We start from the raw sequence: 21797 nt of genomic DNA, 5'->3' as shown, positions 1-21797 counted from the left end.
GTAGAGTAGGGGAGAGAGATGATTAGAGTAGAGTAGGGGAGGAGAGATGATTAGAGTAGAGTAGGGGAGAGGAGATGATTACAGTAGACTATAGAAACTTTACAGTTACACACAATGTGGATATATATTTGGCGGTCACATCAGACATAAAACAGTAACATCATTCAAATGCCAAGAACGTTTCACTTCCATTTAACTTTCCATCTCATAAGCAGTCTTGTGAAAAGCAAACTGACATCCATGAAATTCTTTGGCTTGAATACAGAACCTGTGATGATATTTGAAAGACATGGGCTCTATTTGTTGTGTTTCTCAGTACCTGTCAACAGCAGCCACCTTGGCCCCTCTGTGCAGGAGCAGCTCTACTATCTCAATGTTCCTCATCTTGTGGCTTTGATCAGAGGGGTCTCTGAATCCTGAAACACACATCATCATCATCATCATCATCTCAGACCTAGAGAATATAAGCAAGCAAAGGTTTATTTGCAACTTTAATGACTTGTGAAAAAATCATTTTGAAACAAGGATAACTTCATCACGGTGAAGAATTTGTCAGCTGTGGCGGTTCCTTACCTTGGTGCAACTCTCAGTGTCCGGGTTGCACTGAAGGATGTCTCTCACCATGGTGCAGTTCCCTTTCTCTACCGCCCAGTAGAGAGCAGTCTTACTGTCCTGTTTAGAACATGGTCGTATTCATTAAATCAATTCAAATGTTCTTTGTCACTTGCTTTGTAAACAACTGGTGTAGATTAACGCTGAAATGCTTACTTACGGGTCCTTTTCTAACAATGCAGAGTTAAAGATTAGAATCATGACAAGTGGAATAAATGCACAGCGAATAGTGACAGAAACAGGGAGGTACTACCTGAATATGCCCAATAAAAAAATGCTTGTTTTTGTTTTCCATTGTAAAACGTTTTGCTACAGTGTGCCCTAATGAATGGGACCAGTATTGGCATGATGATAGATCAAATAAATGTTAAAGGCCCAGTACAGTCAAAAATGAGATTTTTCTGTGTTACATATATTTCCACACTGAGGTTGAAATAAAACTGTAAAATTGTTTTAAAAAATGATGATAATGCCCTTTTAGTGTAAGAGCTGTTTGAAAAGATGCATAAAACTTTTAGCCTGTTTTGGTGGGATGGAGTTTTGGCCTGCCTTGTGACATCACCAGGTAAAATTAGTTAATAGACCAATAAGAGAGAGAGTTCCAAACCACTCTGCCAATAACAGGTTGTTTTCAGTTTCCCCCTCCCTACTCAGACCACTCCCAGACAGTCCTAGCTAAACTCTTGCTTGAGAAATTGCTCTTTGCTAAGAAGCTGTTTTTTTTGTTTTCAATTAAAATGGTAAAAAAAAAATATCACCGTAAGGTACTTCGTTATTACCCAGAAATGATTTGATATGGAGATAGAAACGGCTGCATTTGACTTTTAACAATGTGGATGTGTCACATTAGAGACTCCTACCTGTCCCCTGACGTCAATGTCGGCATATTTGTTCAGAAGGGCTCTGACGATCTCCACATGTCCTCCTCGCACTGCTCCAATCAGCACCGTCTCCCCACTCTGTGTGACACACACAGGACACACCACAGGCTTTCACTACAGAGAACACACACTGAATCATCACAGAACAGTGGAGATAGACTATACTGTAGAGCAGCTGATGATACTGTTACCATCAGCACATGTATCCATATATCATGACATTTATCATTCAGGTTGATTTAATCATGTCTAGACTCTACGCTGTGTATTGGCAGGGTTGTCAGGGCAACACTTCAGCTAATCTTTAGTGACTGGGGATGGTTGCCTACCCTGTCTGGTACGTTGACCCTCCTTTAAACTAACCATCTCTTCCTATCTAGTCTATAGCAGTGGGCACCAACCTTTTCTGAGTCAAGATCCCTTTCACAGTCAAAAAGCAAACTGAGATCTACTGCTCAGATTTGATTTTTTTACATGAACCTCACACAAACAGTTCTGTAGGAATGAGGTTTCAGCAGTAGGCCTAATACATATCACAGCATATTGGCTATATGCCTGGCCTGACAATATTGTTAATCAGACCATATTATATTTCAAAACTCAAGCTTTGATAACAAAATAGATCCGTTGGTTTAGCACTTGTGAGGCACTGTGGAGCATGCATTGAAATCATTTGTTTTTTTATTTTACTGGACTGATGGTGTTTGCATCTGATGGTCAACGAGGTCAAATCACAACGTCCGTGATCTTCAGGTTGAAAAGTCAGAGCTCTAGAAAGATGCCCGAGTTTCCGACTAGAATTTCAAGTTGAAAAGATTTTTCGTTCAAAACGATTTTTCCCAACCGCCTTTCACGGTCCCTGCTCTCTTCTTCCTTTCCTCTGGTGAGACTGACCAGAGAGAGGGGACACCGTCTTCTACCTGCTCTCTCCTTCCTTTCCTCTGGTGAGACTGACCAGAGAGAGGGGACACCGTCTTCTACCTGCTCTCTTCTTCCTTTCCTCTGGTGAGACTGACCAGAGAGAGGTGAGACTGACCAGAGAGAGGGGACACCGTCTTCTACCTGCTCTCTTCTTCCTTTCCTCTGGTGAGACTGACCAGAGAGAGGGGACACCGTCTTCTACCTGCTCTCTTCTTCCTTTCCTCTGGTGAGACTGACCAGAGAGAGGGGACACCGTCTTCTACCTGCTCTCTCCTTCCTTTCCTCTGGTGAGACTGACCAGAGAGAGGTGAGACTGACCAGAGAGAGGGGACACCGTCTTCTACCTACTCTCTTCTTCCTTTCCTCTGGTGAGACTGACCAGAGAGAGGTGAGACTGACCAGAGAGAGGGGACACTGTCTTCTACCTGCTCTCTTCTTCCTTTCCTCTTGTGAGACTGACCAGAGAGAGGTGAGACTGACCAGAGAGAGGGGACACAGTCTTCCACCTGATGGCAAAACTAGAGTCACACCGCATCTGCCTCATGTACAAAATCATGTTGTTCCTATAACCAGAGAAAGTTCAATATTCCTTAATATTAAAATCTACACGACGAGCTGCTAATAATAATAAAACGCAGGGCTGTCGATACCTGGCTACTGACTCACTGCAGCTGCAGCCCGAGCGGAAGTACGGAGAAGCAGCTTTTAGTAATAGTGTTGAATAAAAACAGTGACAGTGCTGAATGTAAACTTAAACATGAACTCACTCATATAACCAGCAGCTCTTTGCTGTCTTCATTGACAGCCTCTCTGTGGTCATGGTTTTAAAAGTTATTAAATCTTATGTAGGCTAGTAGACTATTAAAAACGTGGCTGTGGCCAGGGTCACGGAAGCTATCCGATTGGGCAGCGCAGCAGGTGCACTCGATTTAGTCACAGATTTGCCAGTCCGCCGGGTGGGCGGAGTTTGTGTCATGGGAACACTTTGCTTACCCGGTGTGCAGGACTTTTGAATCAAGTGCACCTACTGGCAACAGCTCAACACGAAAAAAAGAGTGCAAGACTTTATCGTTCATTGGCTTTTCTAAAGAAATATTTGGTGATCGACTAGGAATGTCTTGAAGATATAAACCGGTTGGCAACCACTGGTCTATCTGTCACGTGTGCTCCCTCTCCGGCCTCTAGGTCACCAGGCCGATCGTTATGGCGCACTCCTGTCACCATCGTTACGCGCACCTGCACATCATCAGACTCACCTGGACTCCATCACCTCCCTGAATACCTTCCCCATATATATAGTGACTTTGGTTCCTTCCCCAGGCGTTATTGTTTCTGTTCCTATGTCAGTTCTGTGCCTTGTTTGGGTTTCATATTTTTGTATTATGTTGTGTTTATTTATTAAAACACTCACTCCCTGAACTTGCTTCCCGACTCTCAGCGCACATCACTACAATAGTATACAGCCTGTGTTGTCACCTACCCTGTCTGGTATGTTGACGTAGGTGCCAGCATCCAGCAGGTCCTGTACTATCTCAGTATAGCCCTCCTTGGCAGCGATCATCAGGGCTGTGTTGCCGTCCTTGTCTGTCATGTTGACATTGGGGTTCCTCTTCAGAAGCTCCTTCACCACCTCATTGAAACCACCCCGCACCGCCACGATTAGAGCTGTCATGGAATTCTGATAGGGGGAGAAGAACAGTCTGATTTAGCACAATGCTGATAGGGGGAGAAGAACAGTCTGATTTAGCACAATGCTGATAGGGGGAGAAGAACAGTCTGATTTAGCACAATGCTGATAGGGGGAGAAGAACAGTCTGATTTAGCACAATGCTGATAGGGGGAGAAGAACAGTCTGATTTAACACAATGCTGATAGGAGGAGAAGAACAGTCTGATTTAACACAATGCTGATAGGGGGAGAAGAACAGTCTGATTTGAGTGATTTAGCACAATACTTCCAAGTGGTATGACTGGGAATATCATCTGGAAAGACGTTATTATACAAGGCCTCATGTCACAGTGTAGTAAGACGTTTCAACCACAACCTCTAACAATACTGAACTTGTTTGGTGAAAATAGCAAACGCCTGTCTTGCATGAGCCTTTAGTGAGTCGTTGTGACCGTATAGGGATATCCTGGAGTTTTAATAAGAGTAGGGAGGTCCACTTACCGCTCCCTCCTGGTCCACATCAGCCCCATTGACCAGCAGGTGCATCACACTGTCAAAGTGGCCCTTCCTGGCTGCCCAGATCAACGGGGTAGTGCCATACTGAGAACAGGGGTGGAGAGAGAGAGAGAGAGAGAGAGAGAGACAGCATTGATGATTATTGAAACACCTTAAGTAGGGTCATTGGAGTAGTTTAAATAAGATCCTAACTTACTTCAGGTTGCTTTTTTAAAATAATTTTGTATAAGACAGAACCGGTGGTGAGTATGTGCCTGTGTGCTTACCTTGTCAGAGCAGTTGACTTTAGCGCCATGCTTAATGAGGAGATGGACGATCTCAGCATGGCCTCGTCCGGCTGCCCAGATGACAGGGAACACACTGTACTGGAAGGACAGACATTAGCATATTTAACTAACACTGTAATAGACTCATGATATACAGTACCTAATTATCACAATAAGTTATTTAATGAATGAATGAATAAATACACGGTAAAAGCTCTTTATATAGGAATAGTACCTGGCCAGTGATGTTGGGGCTAGCTCCTTTCTCCAGCAGCAGCTGGGCCACCTCCACACGACCCTTATAGGAAGCCCACATGAGGGCGCTCCATCCCCCCTGTACAGTAAAACATACACAGAGACAGAGACAGAGACAGAGACAGAGACAGAGACAGAGAGAGAGACAGAGAGACAGAGAGACAGAGAGACAGAGAGACAGAGAGACAGAGAGACAGAGAGACAGAGAGACAGAGAGACAGAGAGACAGAGAGACAGAGAGAGAGAGAGAGAGAGAGAGAGAGAGAGCAGCAGTGGAGTAGTCATATAGCACGACGTGTACGTAGCCACACAGTGGATTTAATACTGTTATTAGTAGACAGGCTGGCACCAAACCCTGCCATGACTGATGTCACCTTAGAATAGAACAAGTCCACTAAATAAAACATCTGAAATGAAAACAGCACATCTCAGAAGGTAAAATGCATCCTAAGTTAGAAAGCCTTGGCCATGACGACACTCATAATGAACAAACAGGCATTAGTATTTTCTCCATTACCCCCCCACCCCCCAATGCTACTTCAATACCACTCTCTGAATGCTTTCCTTTGCAGAGGAAAACCAAAAGGCTCATCTCTCTCATTGGCGTATTGCAAAAACAAGGCATTTAGAATAGCCTTGAATATGAACTATACTATGAAATTTGAATGAACACAGAACTGTGGAAAGATACTGTAGGATATGAAATGGGCTTCCTTCCACTGAGAGGTTGTTTTACAGTTATTAACCAGGTTAATGTACTCCAGACATCCAGAGCTCACGAAATGCAATTATTACAAAATGGAGGAGATCATAATGAAGCTTATGGAATCGTATCCGAAGCTAACGGATGAATCACTACAAAGCAGGCCGTCATTGTAAATAAGAATTTGTTCTTAACCGACTTGCCTAGTTAAATAAAGGTTCAATACCTTGTTAAAAAGCAGCCTGGAATGGATTGCAGTGACACATAAAAACTAGAGGAAGAATGTGAAGAAACTAGTTCTGCCATTGTATGTCAGGTCTGGTAGTGTGACAGCAAAAAATAAAGAATATCCGTGCAAATGGACCAGTAAAGCAAGTATTGTATTGTTTAGTATTCTGAGGTTTTAACCAATCAGCATTCAGGATTAGACCCACCCGTCATTAAATTGTATTGTATTCTAGCTCTCATACGGAATATCCTATGGACACTATTAATGACAGATACACTGCTGTGCCAGAGTTGTAAGCTACCTTCTTCACCCCAGAATGTTTTAGACATGAAAGCGTTTCAAAACACATTATTATCCCCCCAAAGAAGGCCAGATCAGCATAATCATCCTTTCATATTTTTCTAAAGATGTTTTTCCGAGCTGTTTCAATCAAACTAGTTTTTCAAGAGAAATGTTACATACCGGTTCAAAAGCTTTACTGTTTCCTTCAGAGTACCCACTCTGCCAATGTCTCTTCCCAATACCCAGCACCCAATGCCATCCCCTCTACTCTCCTACCATGTCCCGGTGCTCCAGGCTGGCATTGTTGGCCAGCAGCTCCTTCACCACCTCCACATGGCCCTCCTTAGCCGCCGAGATCAGCGCCGTCCAGCAGTCCTATTGACGGGCAGAACACACAGGGGTTACACACTGGGTCGCCACGGAAACCCCAATCACGTTGTGGCTCCACAATGCTGTACCTACCAGCTGGTCGTACCAGGTGCTCATGGATGCAGGGTGGAGACAGTTAGTGTCAGACAGAGAAAAGAGAGAGAGAGAGACAGTGCCCAGGTCTGGTCAGTCTCACTCAGTCTAGTGTAGTGAGAGTCTGAGTGTGTGTGTGTGTGTGTGGTTTAGTAAGAGGTTGAGAGAGTGTGTGTGTGTGTGTGTGTGTGTGTGTGTGTGTGTGTGTGTGTGTGTGTGTGTGGTTTAGTAAGAGGTTGAGAGAGTGTGTGTGTGTGTGTGTGTGTGTGGGTGTGTTGATGGAGACAGCAGATCTACACCCTGTCATTTACTCTAACTGAGGCCTGAGGCATTCTACAGGTGTTCATTATGGGGCTCTGTATTAACCCAGCCACAGTGTGGTGAGTTCTGCAGCCTGGACACTAAGACCTCTGTGCCATGTCTGAATAATGTGGCTAAAACAACACCAAACCTCAAAGCCATGGTCTAACTACCATTTGGTGTGTGTGTGTGCGCGCATCTGTGTATGCGCGTCTGTGTGTATGTTTACCACATCATCCAGGTTGACATTGGCTCCCCTCCTGAGGAGCTCCTGGACCATCTCTAGGCTGCCCTGTTCTGATGCCATCATGAGGAGAGTCTGACCATTCTGAGGAGACAGAGAGAGAGAGAGAGAGAAAAGAAAAGAGAGAGAAGAAAAGAGAGAAAAAGAGAGAGAGAGAGGAGAGAAGAGAGAGAGAAAAGAGAGAAGAAAAGAGAAGAGAGAGAGAGAAGAGAGAGAGAGAGAAGAGAAAGAGACAAACAGTTATCAATCACACCAAAGTAGCCTAACTACTAAGCCCAGATTTCATTGGAGCATCACTTTAATATGATGATATAATTAAGCAATAAGGCCCGACGAGGTGTGAGATATGGCCAATATACCACAGCTAAGGGCTGTTCTTATGCACAACGTAACACGGAGTGGCTGGATACAGCCCTTAGCTGTGGTATATTGGCCATATACCACAAACCCCGGGGTACCTTATTCCTATTATAAACTGGTTAGCAATATAATTAGAGCAGTAAAAATAAATGTTTTGTCATACCCGTGGTATACGGCTGTCAGCCAATCAGCATTCAAGGCTGGAACCACCCAGTTTATAATGTGGTATGAAAGATTCAAAAATGGGTTTACACAGAATACTAATGGCTGTTTTAGTTGCTTATTGACCTGGTGTTAAATATGTGGAGGTTGGATTATTTGGTAGATTTAAGCTGCGATCACACAGCCAGTCCAATTCTGATATTTTTTCCACTAATCACATCAGATCTTCTCACATCAATTCATTTTCAGAAAATAATATCAGAATTGGGCTACCTGTCTAAAAAACAATCAGCATCCAGGATTTAAAATACCTGTTTTAAAATCTTAAATAAAATGTCTCAGGCTTCATCCGTACTACAACGGTGGATATTGCTCTAGCATGCTTGTAGCTGTGTGTGCATGTCACATATGGCTTGTGGCTGAACTCTTCATTGAGACAATGTTAAAGGGGAAGTTCACCCATTTTTACATATGGCCTTATTTTCATTATTTCTGTGCTAGTAGTTGATCCCCAAAACTGTTTTTTTAAATATTTTGTTTCATCAATCTCACATTTTGCTGAGTCATTGCTTGCCATTGACTACAATGCATTATGTAAATGTGTCTAAAGCATGTTATGAAACACTCCAAACCAACTCTTATTACATCACAATCTCACTCTAGATAATATCTCTGCACTAAATAAGTCCACATGTAAAAACGGGTGAACTTCCCCTTTAATGTATACTTAGCAGTGCCTTCCACTCACCTCGCTCCTGCTGTCCACCTCCTTGAACTTGTCCAGGTGGGCTTTGATGGCTGGCACGTTGTCCTCCTCCACGTAGCTGAACAGGCTCTGGATGGCCTGAGAAGTGCTGGTGTCCATGTCTACGCCTCACCGCCACAACTGAGACACACAGAGAGGGGTTATTATGACACATAAGCCTGGCTGGCACAGTAGCTGGCTGGACATATTTGAAGCTCATGTTCATAAGAACATCTTCACAAAACCCATTCATAAGCCAGAAAGTAGTGCGTATGGCCCAGTACATCACTGGGTCCAAGCTTCCTGCCATCCAAGACCTCTATACCAGACAGTGTCAGAGGAAGGCCCTAAAAATTGTCAAAGACTCCAGCCACTGTTCTCTCTGCTACCGCACGGCTTGAGGTTCCCGGAGCGCCACGTCAACGTCCAAAAGGCTTCGTAACAGCTTCTACCCCCAAGCCATAAGACTCCTGAACAACTAATCAAGGGCTACCCAGACCCCTCTTTTAAAGTTGCTGCTACTCTCTGTTTATAATCTATGACCAGTCACTTTAACTCTACCTACATGTACATATTACCTCAATTACCTCAACTAACCGGTGCCTGCGCACATTGACACTGTACCGTTACCCCTTGTATATAGCTTCACTTGTTATTTTACTGTTGTTTAATTATTTGTTACTTTTATTTTCAATGTTTTACTTGTCTATTTTACTTGTCTAAAAGGATGAAACAGCGTCTGTGTCACCAGTAAGTACAGATAGAAGTATAAATGCTCTCATCTTATCTACCAACATAGACAGGGCTCTAACTCCTCTAGCTCCACAATGAAATAGGGTGCAGGCCAGGCAGCAGGCTGTTAGCCAGCCTACCAGCTTAGTGGAGTCTGCCACTAGCACAGTCAGTGTAGTCAGTTCAGCTATCCCCATTGAGACTGTGTCTGTGCCTCGACCTAGGTTGGGCAAAACTAAACATGGCGGTGATTGCCTTAGCAATCTCACTGGAATAAAGACGACCTCCTTTCCTGAAATTATTGAAAGAGATTGTGATACCGCACATCTCACAATAGGGCTACTTAATATTAGATCCCTCACTTCCAAGGCAGTTATAGTGAATGAACTAATCACTGATCATAATCTTGATGTGATTGGCCTGACTGAAACACGGCTTAAGCCTGATGAATTTACTGTGTTAAATGAGGCCTCACCTCCTGGTTACACTAGTGACCATATCCCCCGCGCATCCCGAAAAGGCGGAGGTGTTGCTAACATTTATGATAGCAAATTTCAATGTACCCCCCCAAAAATGTTTTGTCTTTTGATCTTCTAGTCATGAAATCTATGCAGCCTACTCAATCACTTTTTAGAGCTACTGTTTACAGGCCTCCTGGGCCATTTACAGCGTTCCTCACTGAGTTCCCTGAATTCCTATCGGACCTTGTAGTCATGGCAGATAATATTCACATTTTTGGTGACTTTAATATTCACATGGAAAAGTCCACAGACCCACTCCAAAAGGCTTTCGGAGCCATCATCGACCCAGTGGGTTTTGTCCAACATGACTCCGGACCTATTCCGGACCTACTGCCACAGTCATACTCTGGACCTAGTTTTGTCCCGTGGAATAAATGTTGTGGATCTTAATGTTTTTCCTTATAATCTGGATCACCATTTTATTACGTTTGCAATCGCAACAAATAATCTGCTCAGACCCCAAACAAGGATCATCAAAAGTCGTGCTATAAATTCTCGGACAACCCAAAGATTCCTAGATGCCCTTCCAGACTCCCTCCGCCTACCCAAGGACGTCAGAGTACAAAAATCAGTTAACCACCTAACTGAGGAACTCAATTTAACCTTGCACAATACCCTAGATGCAGTCGCACCCCTAAAAACAAAAAACATTTGTCATAAGAAACTAGCTCCCTGGTATACAGAAAATACCCGAGATCTGAAGCAAGCTTCCAGAAAATTGGAATGGAAATGGCGCCACACCAAACTGGAAGTCTTCCGACTAGCTTGGAAAGACAGTACCGTGCAGTATCGAAGAGCCCTCACTGCTGCTCGATCATCCTATTTTTCAAACTTAATTGAGGAAAATACCTAGGATCAAGGGAGATACTCAAGTGTTTTAGTACTATATCTCTTGACACAATGATGAAAATAATCATGGCTTCAAGCTGCATACTGGGCCCTATTCCAACTAAACTACTGAAAGAGCTGCTTCCTGTGCTTGGCCCTCCTATTTTGAACATAATAAATGGCTCTCTATCCACCGGATGTGTACCAAACTCACTAAAAATGGCAGTAATAAAGCCTCTCTTGAAAAACTATTGGCCTATATCGAATCTCCCATTCCTTTCAAATTTTTTAGAGAAAGCTGTTGCGCAGCAACTTGCTGAAGACAAACAATGTATACCCCGTCACAGCACGGAGACTGCACTTGTGAAGGTGGTAAATTACTGTGCCTTGCGAAAGTATTCGGCCCCCTTGGACTTTGAACTTTTGCCACATTTCAGGCTTCAAACATAAAGATATAAAACTGTATTTTTTTGTGAAGAATCAACAACAAGTGGGACACAATCATGAAGTGGAACGACATTTATTGGATATTTCAAACTTTTTTAACATATCAAAAACTGAATAATTGGGTGTGCAAAATTATTCAGCCCCTTTACTTTCAGTGCAGCAAACTCTCTCCAGAAGTTCAGTGAAGATCTCTGAATGATCCAATGTTGACCTAAATGACTAATGATGATAAATACAATCCACCTGTGTGTAATCAAGTCTCCGTATAAATGCACCTGCACTGTGATAGTCTCAGAGGTCTGTTAAAAGCGCAGAGAGCATCATGAAGAACAAGGAACACACCAGGCAGGTCCGAGATACTGTTGTGAAGAAGTTTAAAGCCGGATTTGGATACAAAAAGATTTCCCAAGCTTTAAACATCCCAAGGAGCACTGTGCAAGCGATAATATTGAAATGGAAGGAGTATCAGACCACTGCATATCTACCAAGACCTGGCCGTCCCTCTAAACTTTCAGCTCATACAAGGAGAAGACTGATCAGAGATGCAGCCAAGAGGCCCATGATCACTCTGGATGAACTGCAGAGATCTACAGCTGAGGTGGGAGACTCTGTCCATAGGACAACAATCAGTCATATATTGCACAAATCTGGCCTTTATGGAAGAGTGGCAAGAAGAAAGCCATTTCTTAAAGATATCCATAAAAAGTGTCGTTTAAAGTTTGCCACAAGACACCTGGGAGACACACCAAACATGTGGAAGAAGGTGCTCTGGTCAGATGAAACCAAAATTGAACTTTTTGGCAACAATGCAAAACGTTATGTTTGGCGTAAAAGCAACACAGCTGAACACACCATCCCCACTGTCAAACATGGTGGTGGCAGCATCATGGTTTGGGCCTGCTTTTCTTCAGCAGGGACAGGGAAGATGGTTAAAATTGATGGGAAGATGGATGGAGCCAAATACAGGACCATTCTGGAAGAAAACCTGATGGAGTCTGCAAAAGACCTGAGACTGGGACGGAGATTTGTCTTCCAACAAGACAATGATCCAAAACATAAAGCAAAATCTACAATGGAATGGTTCAAAAATAAACATATCCAGGTGTTAGAATGGCCAAGTCAAAGTCCAGACCTGAATCCAATCGAGAATCTGTGGAAAGAACTGAAAACTGCTGTTCACAATGCTCTCCATCCAACCACACTGAGCTCGAGCTGTTTTGCAAGGAGGAATGGGAAATAATTTCAGTCTCTCGATGTGCAAAACTGATAGAGACATACCCCAAGCGACTTACAGCTGTAATCGCAGCAAAAGGTGGCGCTACAAAGTATTAACTTAAGGGGGCTGAATAATTTTGCACGCCCAATTTTTCAGTTTTTGAATTGTTAAAAAAGTTTGAAATATCCAATAAATGTCGTTCCACTTCATGATTGTGTCCCACTTGTTGTTGATTCTTCACAAAAAAATACAGTTTTATATCTTTATGTTTGAAGCCTGAAATGTGGCAAAAGGTCGCAAAGTTCAAGGGGGCCGAATACTTTCGCAAGGCACTGTACCTTTTAATAATGACATCAGACCGAGGCTCTGCATCTGTCCTCGTGCTCCTAGACATTAGTGCTGCTTTTGATACCATTGATCACCACATTCTTTTGGAGAGATTGGAAACCCAAATTGGTCTACACGGACAAGTTCTGGCCTGGTTTAGATCTTATCTGTCGGAAAGATATCAGTTTGTCTCTGTGGATGGTTTGTCCTCTGACAAATCAACTGTAAATGTTGGTGTTCCTCAAGGTTCCATTTTAGGACCACTATTCTTTTCACTGTATATTTTACCTCTTGGTGATGTCATTCGGAAACATAATGTTAACATTCACTGCTATGCAGATGACACACAGCTGTACATTTCAATGAAACATGGTGAAACCCCAAAATTGCCCTCCCTGGAAGCCTGTGTTTCAGACATAAGGAAGTGGACGACTGAAAATCTTCTACTTTTAAACTCGGACAAAACAGAGATGCTTGTTCTAGGTCCCAAGAAACAAAGAGATCTTCTATTAAATCTGACAATTAATCTTGATGGTTGTACAGTCATCTCAAATAAAACTGAAGGACCTCTGTGTTACTCTGGACCCTGATCTCTCTTTTGACGAACATATCAAGACTGTTTCAAGGACAGCTTTTTCCAAATACGTAACATTGCAAAGATCAGAAACTTTCTGTCCAAAAATGATTCAGAAAAATTAATCCATGCTTTTGTCACTTCTAGGTTAGACTATTGCAATGCTCTACTTTTCGGATACCCGGATAAAGCACTAAATAAACTTCAGTTAGTGCTAAACACGGCAGCTAGAATCTTGACTAGAACCAAAAAAGTTGATAAAATTACTCCAGTGCTAGCCTCTCTGCACTGGCTTCCTGTTAAGGCAAGGGCTGATTTCAAGGTTTTACTGCTAACCTACAATGCATTACATGGGCTTGCTCTTACCTATCTTTCCGATTTGATCCTGCCGTACATACCTACACGTACGCTACGGTCACAAGAAGCAGGCCTCCTAAATGCCCCTAGAATTTGTAAGCAAACAGCTGGAGGCAGGGCTTTCTCTTATAGAGGTCCATTTTTATGGAATGGTCTGCCTACCCATGTGAGAGATGCAGACTCGGTCTCAACCTTTAAGTCTTTATTAAAGACTAATATCTTCAGTAGGTCATATGATTGAGTGTAGTCTGGCCCAGGAGTGTGAAGGTGAACGGAAAGGCACTGGAGCAACGAACCACCCTTGCTGTCTCTGCCTGGCCGGTTCCCCTCTCTCCACTGGGATTCTCTGCCTCTAACCCTATTACAGGGGCTGAGTCACTGGCTTACTGATGCTCTTCCATGCCGTCCCTAGGAGGGGTGCGTCACTTGAGTGGGTTGAGTCACTGAAGTGATCTTCCTGTCTGGGTTTGCGCCCCCTTTTGGTGGAGATCTTTGTGGACTCTACTCGGCCTTGTTTCAGGATGGGAAGTTGATGGTTGAAGATATCCCTGTAGTGGTATGGGGGCTGTGCTTTGGCAAAGTGGGTGGGGTTATATCCTGCCTGTTTGGCCCTGTCCGGGGGTATTGTCGGATGTGTCCACAATGTCTCCCGACCCCACCTGTCTCAGCCTCCAGTATTCATGCTGCAGTAGTTTATGTGTCGGGGGGCTAGGGTCAGTCTGTTATATCTGGAGTATTTATCCTGTCTTATCTGGTGTCCTGTGTGAATTTAAGTATGCTCTCTCTAATTCTCTCTCGGAGGAGGAGGACCTGAGCCCTAGGACCATGCCCCTGGCCTGATGACTCCACCCGGCCGTGCTGCTGCTCCAGTTTAAACTGTTCTGCCTGCGGCTATGGAACCCTGACCTGTTCACCGGACGTGCTACCTCCCAGACCTGCTGTTTTCAACTCTCTAGAGACAGCAGGAGTGGTAGAGATACTCTGAATGATCGGCTATGAAAAGCCAACTGACATTTACTCCTGAGGTGCTGACCTGTTGCACCCTCGACAACTACTGTGATTATTATTATTTGACCCTGCTGGTCATTTATGAATATTTGAACATCTTGGCCATGTTCTGTTATAATCTCCACCCGTCACAGCCAGAAGACGACTGGCCACCCCTCACATCCTGGTTCCTCTCTAGGTTTCTTCCGAGGTTCTGGATTTTCTAAGGAGTTTTTCCTAGCCACCGTGCTTCTACACCTGCATTGCTTGCTGTTTGGGGTTTTAGGCTGGGTTTCTGTACAGCACTTTGAGATATCAGCTGATGTACGAAGGGCTTTAAAAATACATTTGATTTGATTTGATTTAGGCTCTAAAGCACATTCATACATGAGTCAACAACGGCAAGTTGATGTTTTGGTTAAATGTCAGTCAATATGCTTATGAATGTGTTATGGCTTGTACATACATAGGCTCTAAGCCAAGCAATGTAAAAAATGTGATGTCTGTTGTCCACTCGCTGCTTTCGGTTTTAAAGGATGGTATTTCTTTGAGCTTTAAGCTCAGAAATATTATTAGTTGTAACAATGATCTCACTTGGTGGCAGCAAACAGTGAGAAGTGCAGACTTTCACTTGCATTTCACATGGACTTAATAAGGAAGGCAAAGTACATGAGACTGGGCAGCAGCTCATTATGACAGCAGGCTATGGAGGACATGAGACTGGGCAGCAGCTCATTATGACAGCAGGCTATAGAGGACATGAGACTGGGCAGCAACTCATTATGACAGCAGGCTATGGAGGACATGAGACTGGGCAGCAGCTCATTATGACAGCAGGCTATGGAGGACATGAGACTGTTCAGCAACTCATTATGACAGCAGGCTATAGTGGACATGAGACTGGGCAGCAACTCATTATGACAGCAGGCTATGGAGGACATGCGACTGGGCAGCAACTCATTATGACAGCAGGCTATAGAGGACATGAGACTGGCCAGCAGCTCATTATGACAACAGGCTATAGAGGACATGAGACTGGGCAGCAGCTCATTATGACAGCAGGCTATGGAGGACATGAGACTGGGCAGCAGTTCATTATGACAGCAGGCTATAGAGGACATGAGTCTGGGCAGCAGCTCATTATGACAACAGGCTATGGAGGACATGAGACTGGGCAGCAGCTCATTATGACAGCAGGCTATAGAGGACATGAGACTGGGCAGCAGCTCATTATGACAACAGGCTATGGAGGACATGAGACTGGGCAGCAAAAAATACAGCCCAATACAATACTGAGATAGGCTTCATTGTTGAAGGCAAAGAATAGGCCTAAAGCCTGTTAAAAGAAAGATTAGCTAGCTACTTAATTGGCAGTCATGGACCTACTAGCCTATACAGTGTTCCAATGTCTGCTGCTTAGGCTAGGTTATGTCAAAATGTGCTGTCCGTTCTTAACTTTGAATTGTAGGCCTACTTTCGATCCATTCGTAACCTATATGTAGTGGTCTATTACACAAGGGCAGGGTCTAGGCCTAACATGCCAATATCCTTTCACTTTCAGCAATTCTTATGGTCTAATGCTCAAGTCCGAGGCAATGGGACGGTAGGCTGTCATTAGGCCTTAGACTACATAGCATGATTGACTTGAAATAATACTCCAACAAATGAGATAGGGAAAACTTTTAAGGATTGGCTTGGCTAAGTGGAGACTGAGTGTTGCCACGACTTGCAGAACTATGCGGTACACTCTTAGAAAAAAATGTGCTATGTAGAACCTAAAATAATTATTTGGCTATCCCCATAGGAGAACCCTTTGAAGAACCCTTTTTGGTTCTAGGTAGAACCCTTTTGGGTTCCATGTAGAATTCTTTCCAGAGGGTTCTACCTGGAACCAAAAAGGGTTCTACCTAGAACCAAAAAGGGTTCTACCTAGAACCAAAAAGGGTTCTACCTAGAACCAAAAAGGGTTCTACCTAGAACCAAAAAGGGTTCTACCTAGAACCAAAAAGGGTTATCCTATGGGCACAGCCCTCTTGGAACCTTTTTTTCTAAGAGTGTATGCTCAATTAAATAAATTCCCAAATTAGCATAATTTTAAGCAAAATTACGAATTTCAACCCAAGACAAAAAAGGTCTTCATTTGGCAATGCAGCCTGACAATCTATGCCTAAACAAAAAAATATTAATTGAAGACTACAAAAATGTAAATACTGGTTGTAATACGATTGTAAAAAATAAGCATGTTTTGAGAACCAGTGACTGGCTAAGTTGGTCTGCCACGAAAGAGCAGATGAAGAAATTGAAATCAGTCAACACGTCTCTATTCAACCTCAATTATCTGCCCATACATAACTCTAAAGAAAGTTTGGCTAGGTTAACAGGCTTCGTTCAACAACAAAAAAAGGTCTATAATACATTTTCTCTCCGATCAGATCATTCTGTCACACACAACTGAGTAGAGCCTTTGTTTACAGTTCAGTTGTTGAGGCAACAGGAACCTGCTGAGCTGACACACCCTCATGTGCCTCAGAGGCAGCACAGCTGCTATAGGCAGCGCCAAAGACTAGACATAGTGACACCAGGCAACAATCAATGAACCTCAAGGATTCTCTGCACGTAGTATTGAGTGAGGAGGCTCACCACTTCACCTCATCCACTACCATTGCAAAACCGAAGCCAACGAAAGACCAACAAAGAAACGCCAAGAGGTAGCCTAAGACAAGCATACTAAATAGTAGTACACAGGCCTCAAACATAGCAATGAGCAAAGTAATTTAACAAAGAACTAAGTGACTTACCTTTATGTAAAATGTCAGTTTGACTGCACTGAATGGCAGTTCTTCAATTACTGTCCCTCAGCCAAACTGACTGAGTATCAACAAGCGTTGCCTAGGCTCCACATCCCTCCCTGTCCCTGACTGTCATGAATAATTGATGAGCAGGCAGAGCAATGCCCCAACCCCTCTCCAACACAATAGACACACGCCCCTATTACCATACGTGACATGTCCTACTGTTGCAACAATAGAGTTGTATGGGTACAGGCTTTAGATGTGAATGTAGGTATATTTAACTGTTTAGGCTATGCATTCATGTAAAAAAAAAAAGGAATCAACGAGAAAATATAATGAGCATTAATTGTCACTGAATGCATCTTTTGTCAGCTTAAAAAAAGTGATTTCAATGATGCAACGATCAAATACTAATTGATCAATAAATATTACTTTCTCATGCACATTTACAACAAAAAAAGTAAGCAAAAAGTGTTAAAAATATATTTTCAGTTGTTTTACACTTTTTTGGGTACTACATGATTCCATATATGTGTTATTTCATAGTTGATGTTTTCACTTTTATTCTACAATGTAGAAAATAGTCAAAAGAAAAGAAAAACCCTGGAATGAGAAGGTGTGTCTAAACTTTTGACTGGTACTGTAGGTCCAGGTCCAAATGCCACAAGAAGGACAAGGTTAAAGGGATACTTTTGGAAATTAGGCCCGTTATCGACAGTACTTTCCCAGAGTCAGACAAACTTGTGGATACCATTTTTATGTCTCTGTGTCCAGTATGAAGGAAGTTTGAAGTATACTAAACAAAAATATAAATGCAACAGGCAACAATTTCAAAGATGTTACTGAGTTACAGTTCATATAAGGAAATCAGTCAATTGAAATAAATATACACTGCTCAAAAAAATTTATGGAACACTAAAATAACACATCCTAGATCTGAATGAATGAAATATTCTTATTAAATACTTTTTTCTTTACATAGTTGAATGTGCTGACAACAAAATCACACAAAAATTATCAATGGAAATCAAATTTATCAACCCATGGAGGTCTGGATTTGGAGTCACACTCAAAATTAAAGTGGAAAACCACACTACAGGCTGATCCAACTTTGATGTAATGTCCTTAAAACAAGTCAAAATGAGGCTCAGTAGTGTGTGTGGCCTCCATGTGCCTGTATGACCTCCCTACAATGCCTGGGCATGCTCCTGATGAGGTGGCGGATGGTCTCCTGAGGGATCTCCTCCCAGACCTGGACTAAAGCATCCGCCAACTCCTGGACAGTCTGTGGTGCAACGTGGCGTTGGTAGATGGAGCGAGACATGATGTCCCAGATGTGCTCAATTGGATTCAGGTCTGGGGAACGGGCGGGCCAGTCCATAGCATCAATGCCTTCCTCTTGCAGGAACTGCTGACACACTCCAGCCACATGAGGTCTAGCATTATCTTGCATTAGGAGGAACCCAGGGGCAACCACACCAGCATATGGTCTCACAAGGGGTCTGAGGATCTCATCTCGGTACCTAATGGCAGTCAGGCTACCGCTGGCGAGCACATGGAGGGCTGTGCGGCCCCCCCAAAGAAATGCCACCCCACCCCGTGACTGACCCACGGTCAGTCCTGCACGGTGTTGGGCTGTAAGCACAACCCCCACCTGTGGACGTCGGGCCCTCATACCACCCTCATGGAGTCTGTTTCTGACCGTTTGAGCAGACACATGCACATTTGTGGCCCGCTGGAGGTCATTTTGCAGGGCTCTGGCAGTGCTCCTCCTGCTCCTCCTTGCACAAAGGCGGAGGTAGCGGTCCTGCTGCTGGGTTGTTGCCATCCTACGGCCTCCTCCACATCTCCTGATGTACTGGCCTGTCTCCTGGTAGCGCCTCCATGCTCTGGACACTACACTGATAGACACAGCAAACCTTCTTGCCACACATCTCGCATTGATGTTACCTTGGCTTCTACTGCATTCGCGTGACAGGCAGGCTCCTCGTGGAGTGCAATGAGAGGCAGGTGGTTAGAGCGTTGGACTAGTTAACTGTAGGGTTGCAAGATTGAATCCCCCGAGCTGACAAGGTGAAAATCTGTCGTTCTTCCCCTGAACAAGGCGGTTAATCCACCGTTCCTAGGCCGTCATTGAAAATAAGAATGTGTTCTTAACTGACTTGCCTAGTTAAATAAAAGGTATACATTTTTTTATATATATATATATATATATATATATTATTTTTTTATCGTCAAAATCGGCGCCCAAAAATACCGATTTCCAATTGTTATGAAAACTTGAAATCTTCCCTAATAAATCGGCCATTCCGATTAATCAGTCGACCTCTATTCTCTACTAGCAATTTCCTTCAAACTGCACACATAGACCTAGAAATGGTATCCACAAGTTCATCTGACTCTGGGGTAGTAGATAAAGGGCCTCATTGCCAAAATCCTTAAGACTATCTCCCGACATCAACCTCATACCTCTGCTATGTGTGCACTGCTGGCGGGAGAGATTAAGTTCCAAGATCTCTAAATGTAACCAGTAAGCTCGTTATAGCCTGTCTGTGGAGGTGAAACTGCTGAGGATACGTTTCCATGGGATGTGTTGCTCACAACAAGGTCTTATTTCTGGAACAGCAGAGGGACAAGGGTCAAACAGCTTAGAATAAAATGTATCCGAATACAGCCTATGTACAGAGAAATATAGCCCGAATACTGCCTTTGTACAGAGAAATATAGCCTGAATACTGCCTTTGTACAGAGAAATATAGCCTGAATACTGCCTTTGTACAGAGAAATATAGCCTGAATACTGCCTATGTACAGAGAAATATAGCCTGAATACTGCCTATGTACAGAGAAATATAGCCTGAATACAGCCTTTGTACAGAGAAATATTTCTTCATTGGGTCAAGGCGTAACATATAAATTAAGAATCATAGTAGCATCGCAGCGCTAGCTGTGTCACCAGAGACTCTGGGTTCGAGGCCAGGCTCTGTCGTAGCCGGCCGCGACCGGGTGTCCGTGGGGCGACGCACAATTGGCCTAGCGTCGTCTGGGTTAAGGAGGGTTTGGCCGGTAGGGATATCCTTGTCTCATCGCGCACCAGCGACTCCTGTGGCGGGCCGGGCGCAGTGCACGCTGTTTCCTCCGACACATTGGTGTGGCTGGCTTCCGGGTTGGATGCGTGCTGTGTTAAGAAGCAGTGCGGCTTGGTTGGGTTGTGTTTTGGAGGACGCATGGCTTTCGACCTTCGTCTCTCCCGAGCCCATATGGGAGTTGTAGCGATGAGACAAGATAGTAATTACTAACAATTGGATAGTATGAAATTGGGGAGAAAAAGGGGGTGTAAAAAAATCATAGTAGACTAGGCTATATAATGGCAGGGCTCTACACTGAAATGTTTTTCAAGGAGTACACGTGATCCTAAGCTGAAAACTGTAGGAGCTAGAGGTCGACCGGTTAATTAGGGCTGATTTCAAGTTTTCATAACAATCGGTAATCTGCATTTTTGGATGCCGATTATGGCCGATTATATTGCAATCCACGAGGAGATTGCGTGGCAGGCTGACCACCTGTTACGCGAGTGCAGCAAGGAGCCATGGTAAGCTGCTAGCTAGCATTAAACATATCTTATAAAAAACAATACATCTTAACATAATCACTAGTTAACAAACACATGGTTGATGATATTACTAGTTTTACTAGCTTGTCCTGCGTTGCATATAATCAATGCGGTGCCTGAAATTGTGTTACTTCTCTTGCGTTCAGTGTATGCAGAGTCAGGGTATATACAGCAGTTTGGGTCGCCTGGCTTGTTGCGAACTGTGTGAAGACCATTCTTCCTAACAAAGACCGTAATTCATTTTCCAGAACTTTACATAATTATGACATAACATTGAAGGCTGTGCAATGTAACAGCAATATTTAGACTTAGGGTTGCAACCCGTTCTAACGGTTCTGTATTTCACTGAAAGAATAACTTGGTTTCCATCCCAATTGGCAACAGATTTTCATGCAAATATTCTTACATCTGCATCAAAACAATATGCACATTTTCCACCAGAGATGTGTGTCCATCAAATTGACTTGTTGCGGATAAAAAGCAGTGCGTGACTAAGTAGTGCACAGAAAAATAACTTTTGCGGTTAAATTCCCATGTAGCAAATAAAATATACTATTTAAAATGGGTTTCCATCGCATTTAACTGTGCTGATGATTTTGTCCCCCACAAAAATTGCACTTTCACCACCCTGTGAAGTTCATCATTTATTTCATCTGTAGCCTAACAAATTGGATGGTTTCCCAAGTCATAGTGGGAGAACCACAAAACAAGTCATTGCGTGACTACAAGTTTACTTCAATATGATGGTTATTATATCTATATTTGCGCATAATTTCCACCGCCATTTCTCACATAATT

General features: G+C 43.4%; 1 protein-coding gene across 1 annotated transcript in view; it reads right to left on the bottom strand.

Annotated features, from left to right (window-relative positions):
- Nucleotides 1-21797, bottom strand: part of LOC109894644 (kinase D-interacting substrate of 220 kDa B) — a 103459-nt gene that overhangs the window by 77939 nt on the left and 3723 nt on the right. The window contains 11 exon segments of the mRNA XM_031829153.1: nt 306-389; nt 392-416; nt 574-672; nt 1473-1571; nt 3895-4092; nt 4584-4682; nt 4865-4963; nt 5100-5198; nt 6610-6708; nt 7325-7423; nt 8610-8747. Of these exon segments, the coding sequence (XP_031685013.1) occupies nt 306-389; nt 392-416; nt 574-672; nt 1473-1571; nt 3895-4092; nt 4584-4682; nt 4865-4963; nt 5100-5198; nt 6610-6708; nt 7325-7423; nt 8610-8726 (1117 nt within the window). The 5' untranslated portion in view covers nt 8727-8747.

This window comes from Oncorhynchus kisutch, linkage group LG7, assembly GCF_002021735.2.
Source record: "Oncorhynchus kisutch isolate 150728-3 linkage group LG7, Okis_V2, whole genome shotgun sequence".
NCBI lineage: Eukaryota > Metazoa > Chordata > Actinopteri > Salmoniformes > Salmonidae > Oncorhynchus > Oncorhynchus kisutch.
Note: the sequence above shows the minus strand (reverse complement) of the source record. Positions and strands in the feature narration are given on the sequence as shown.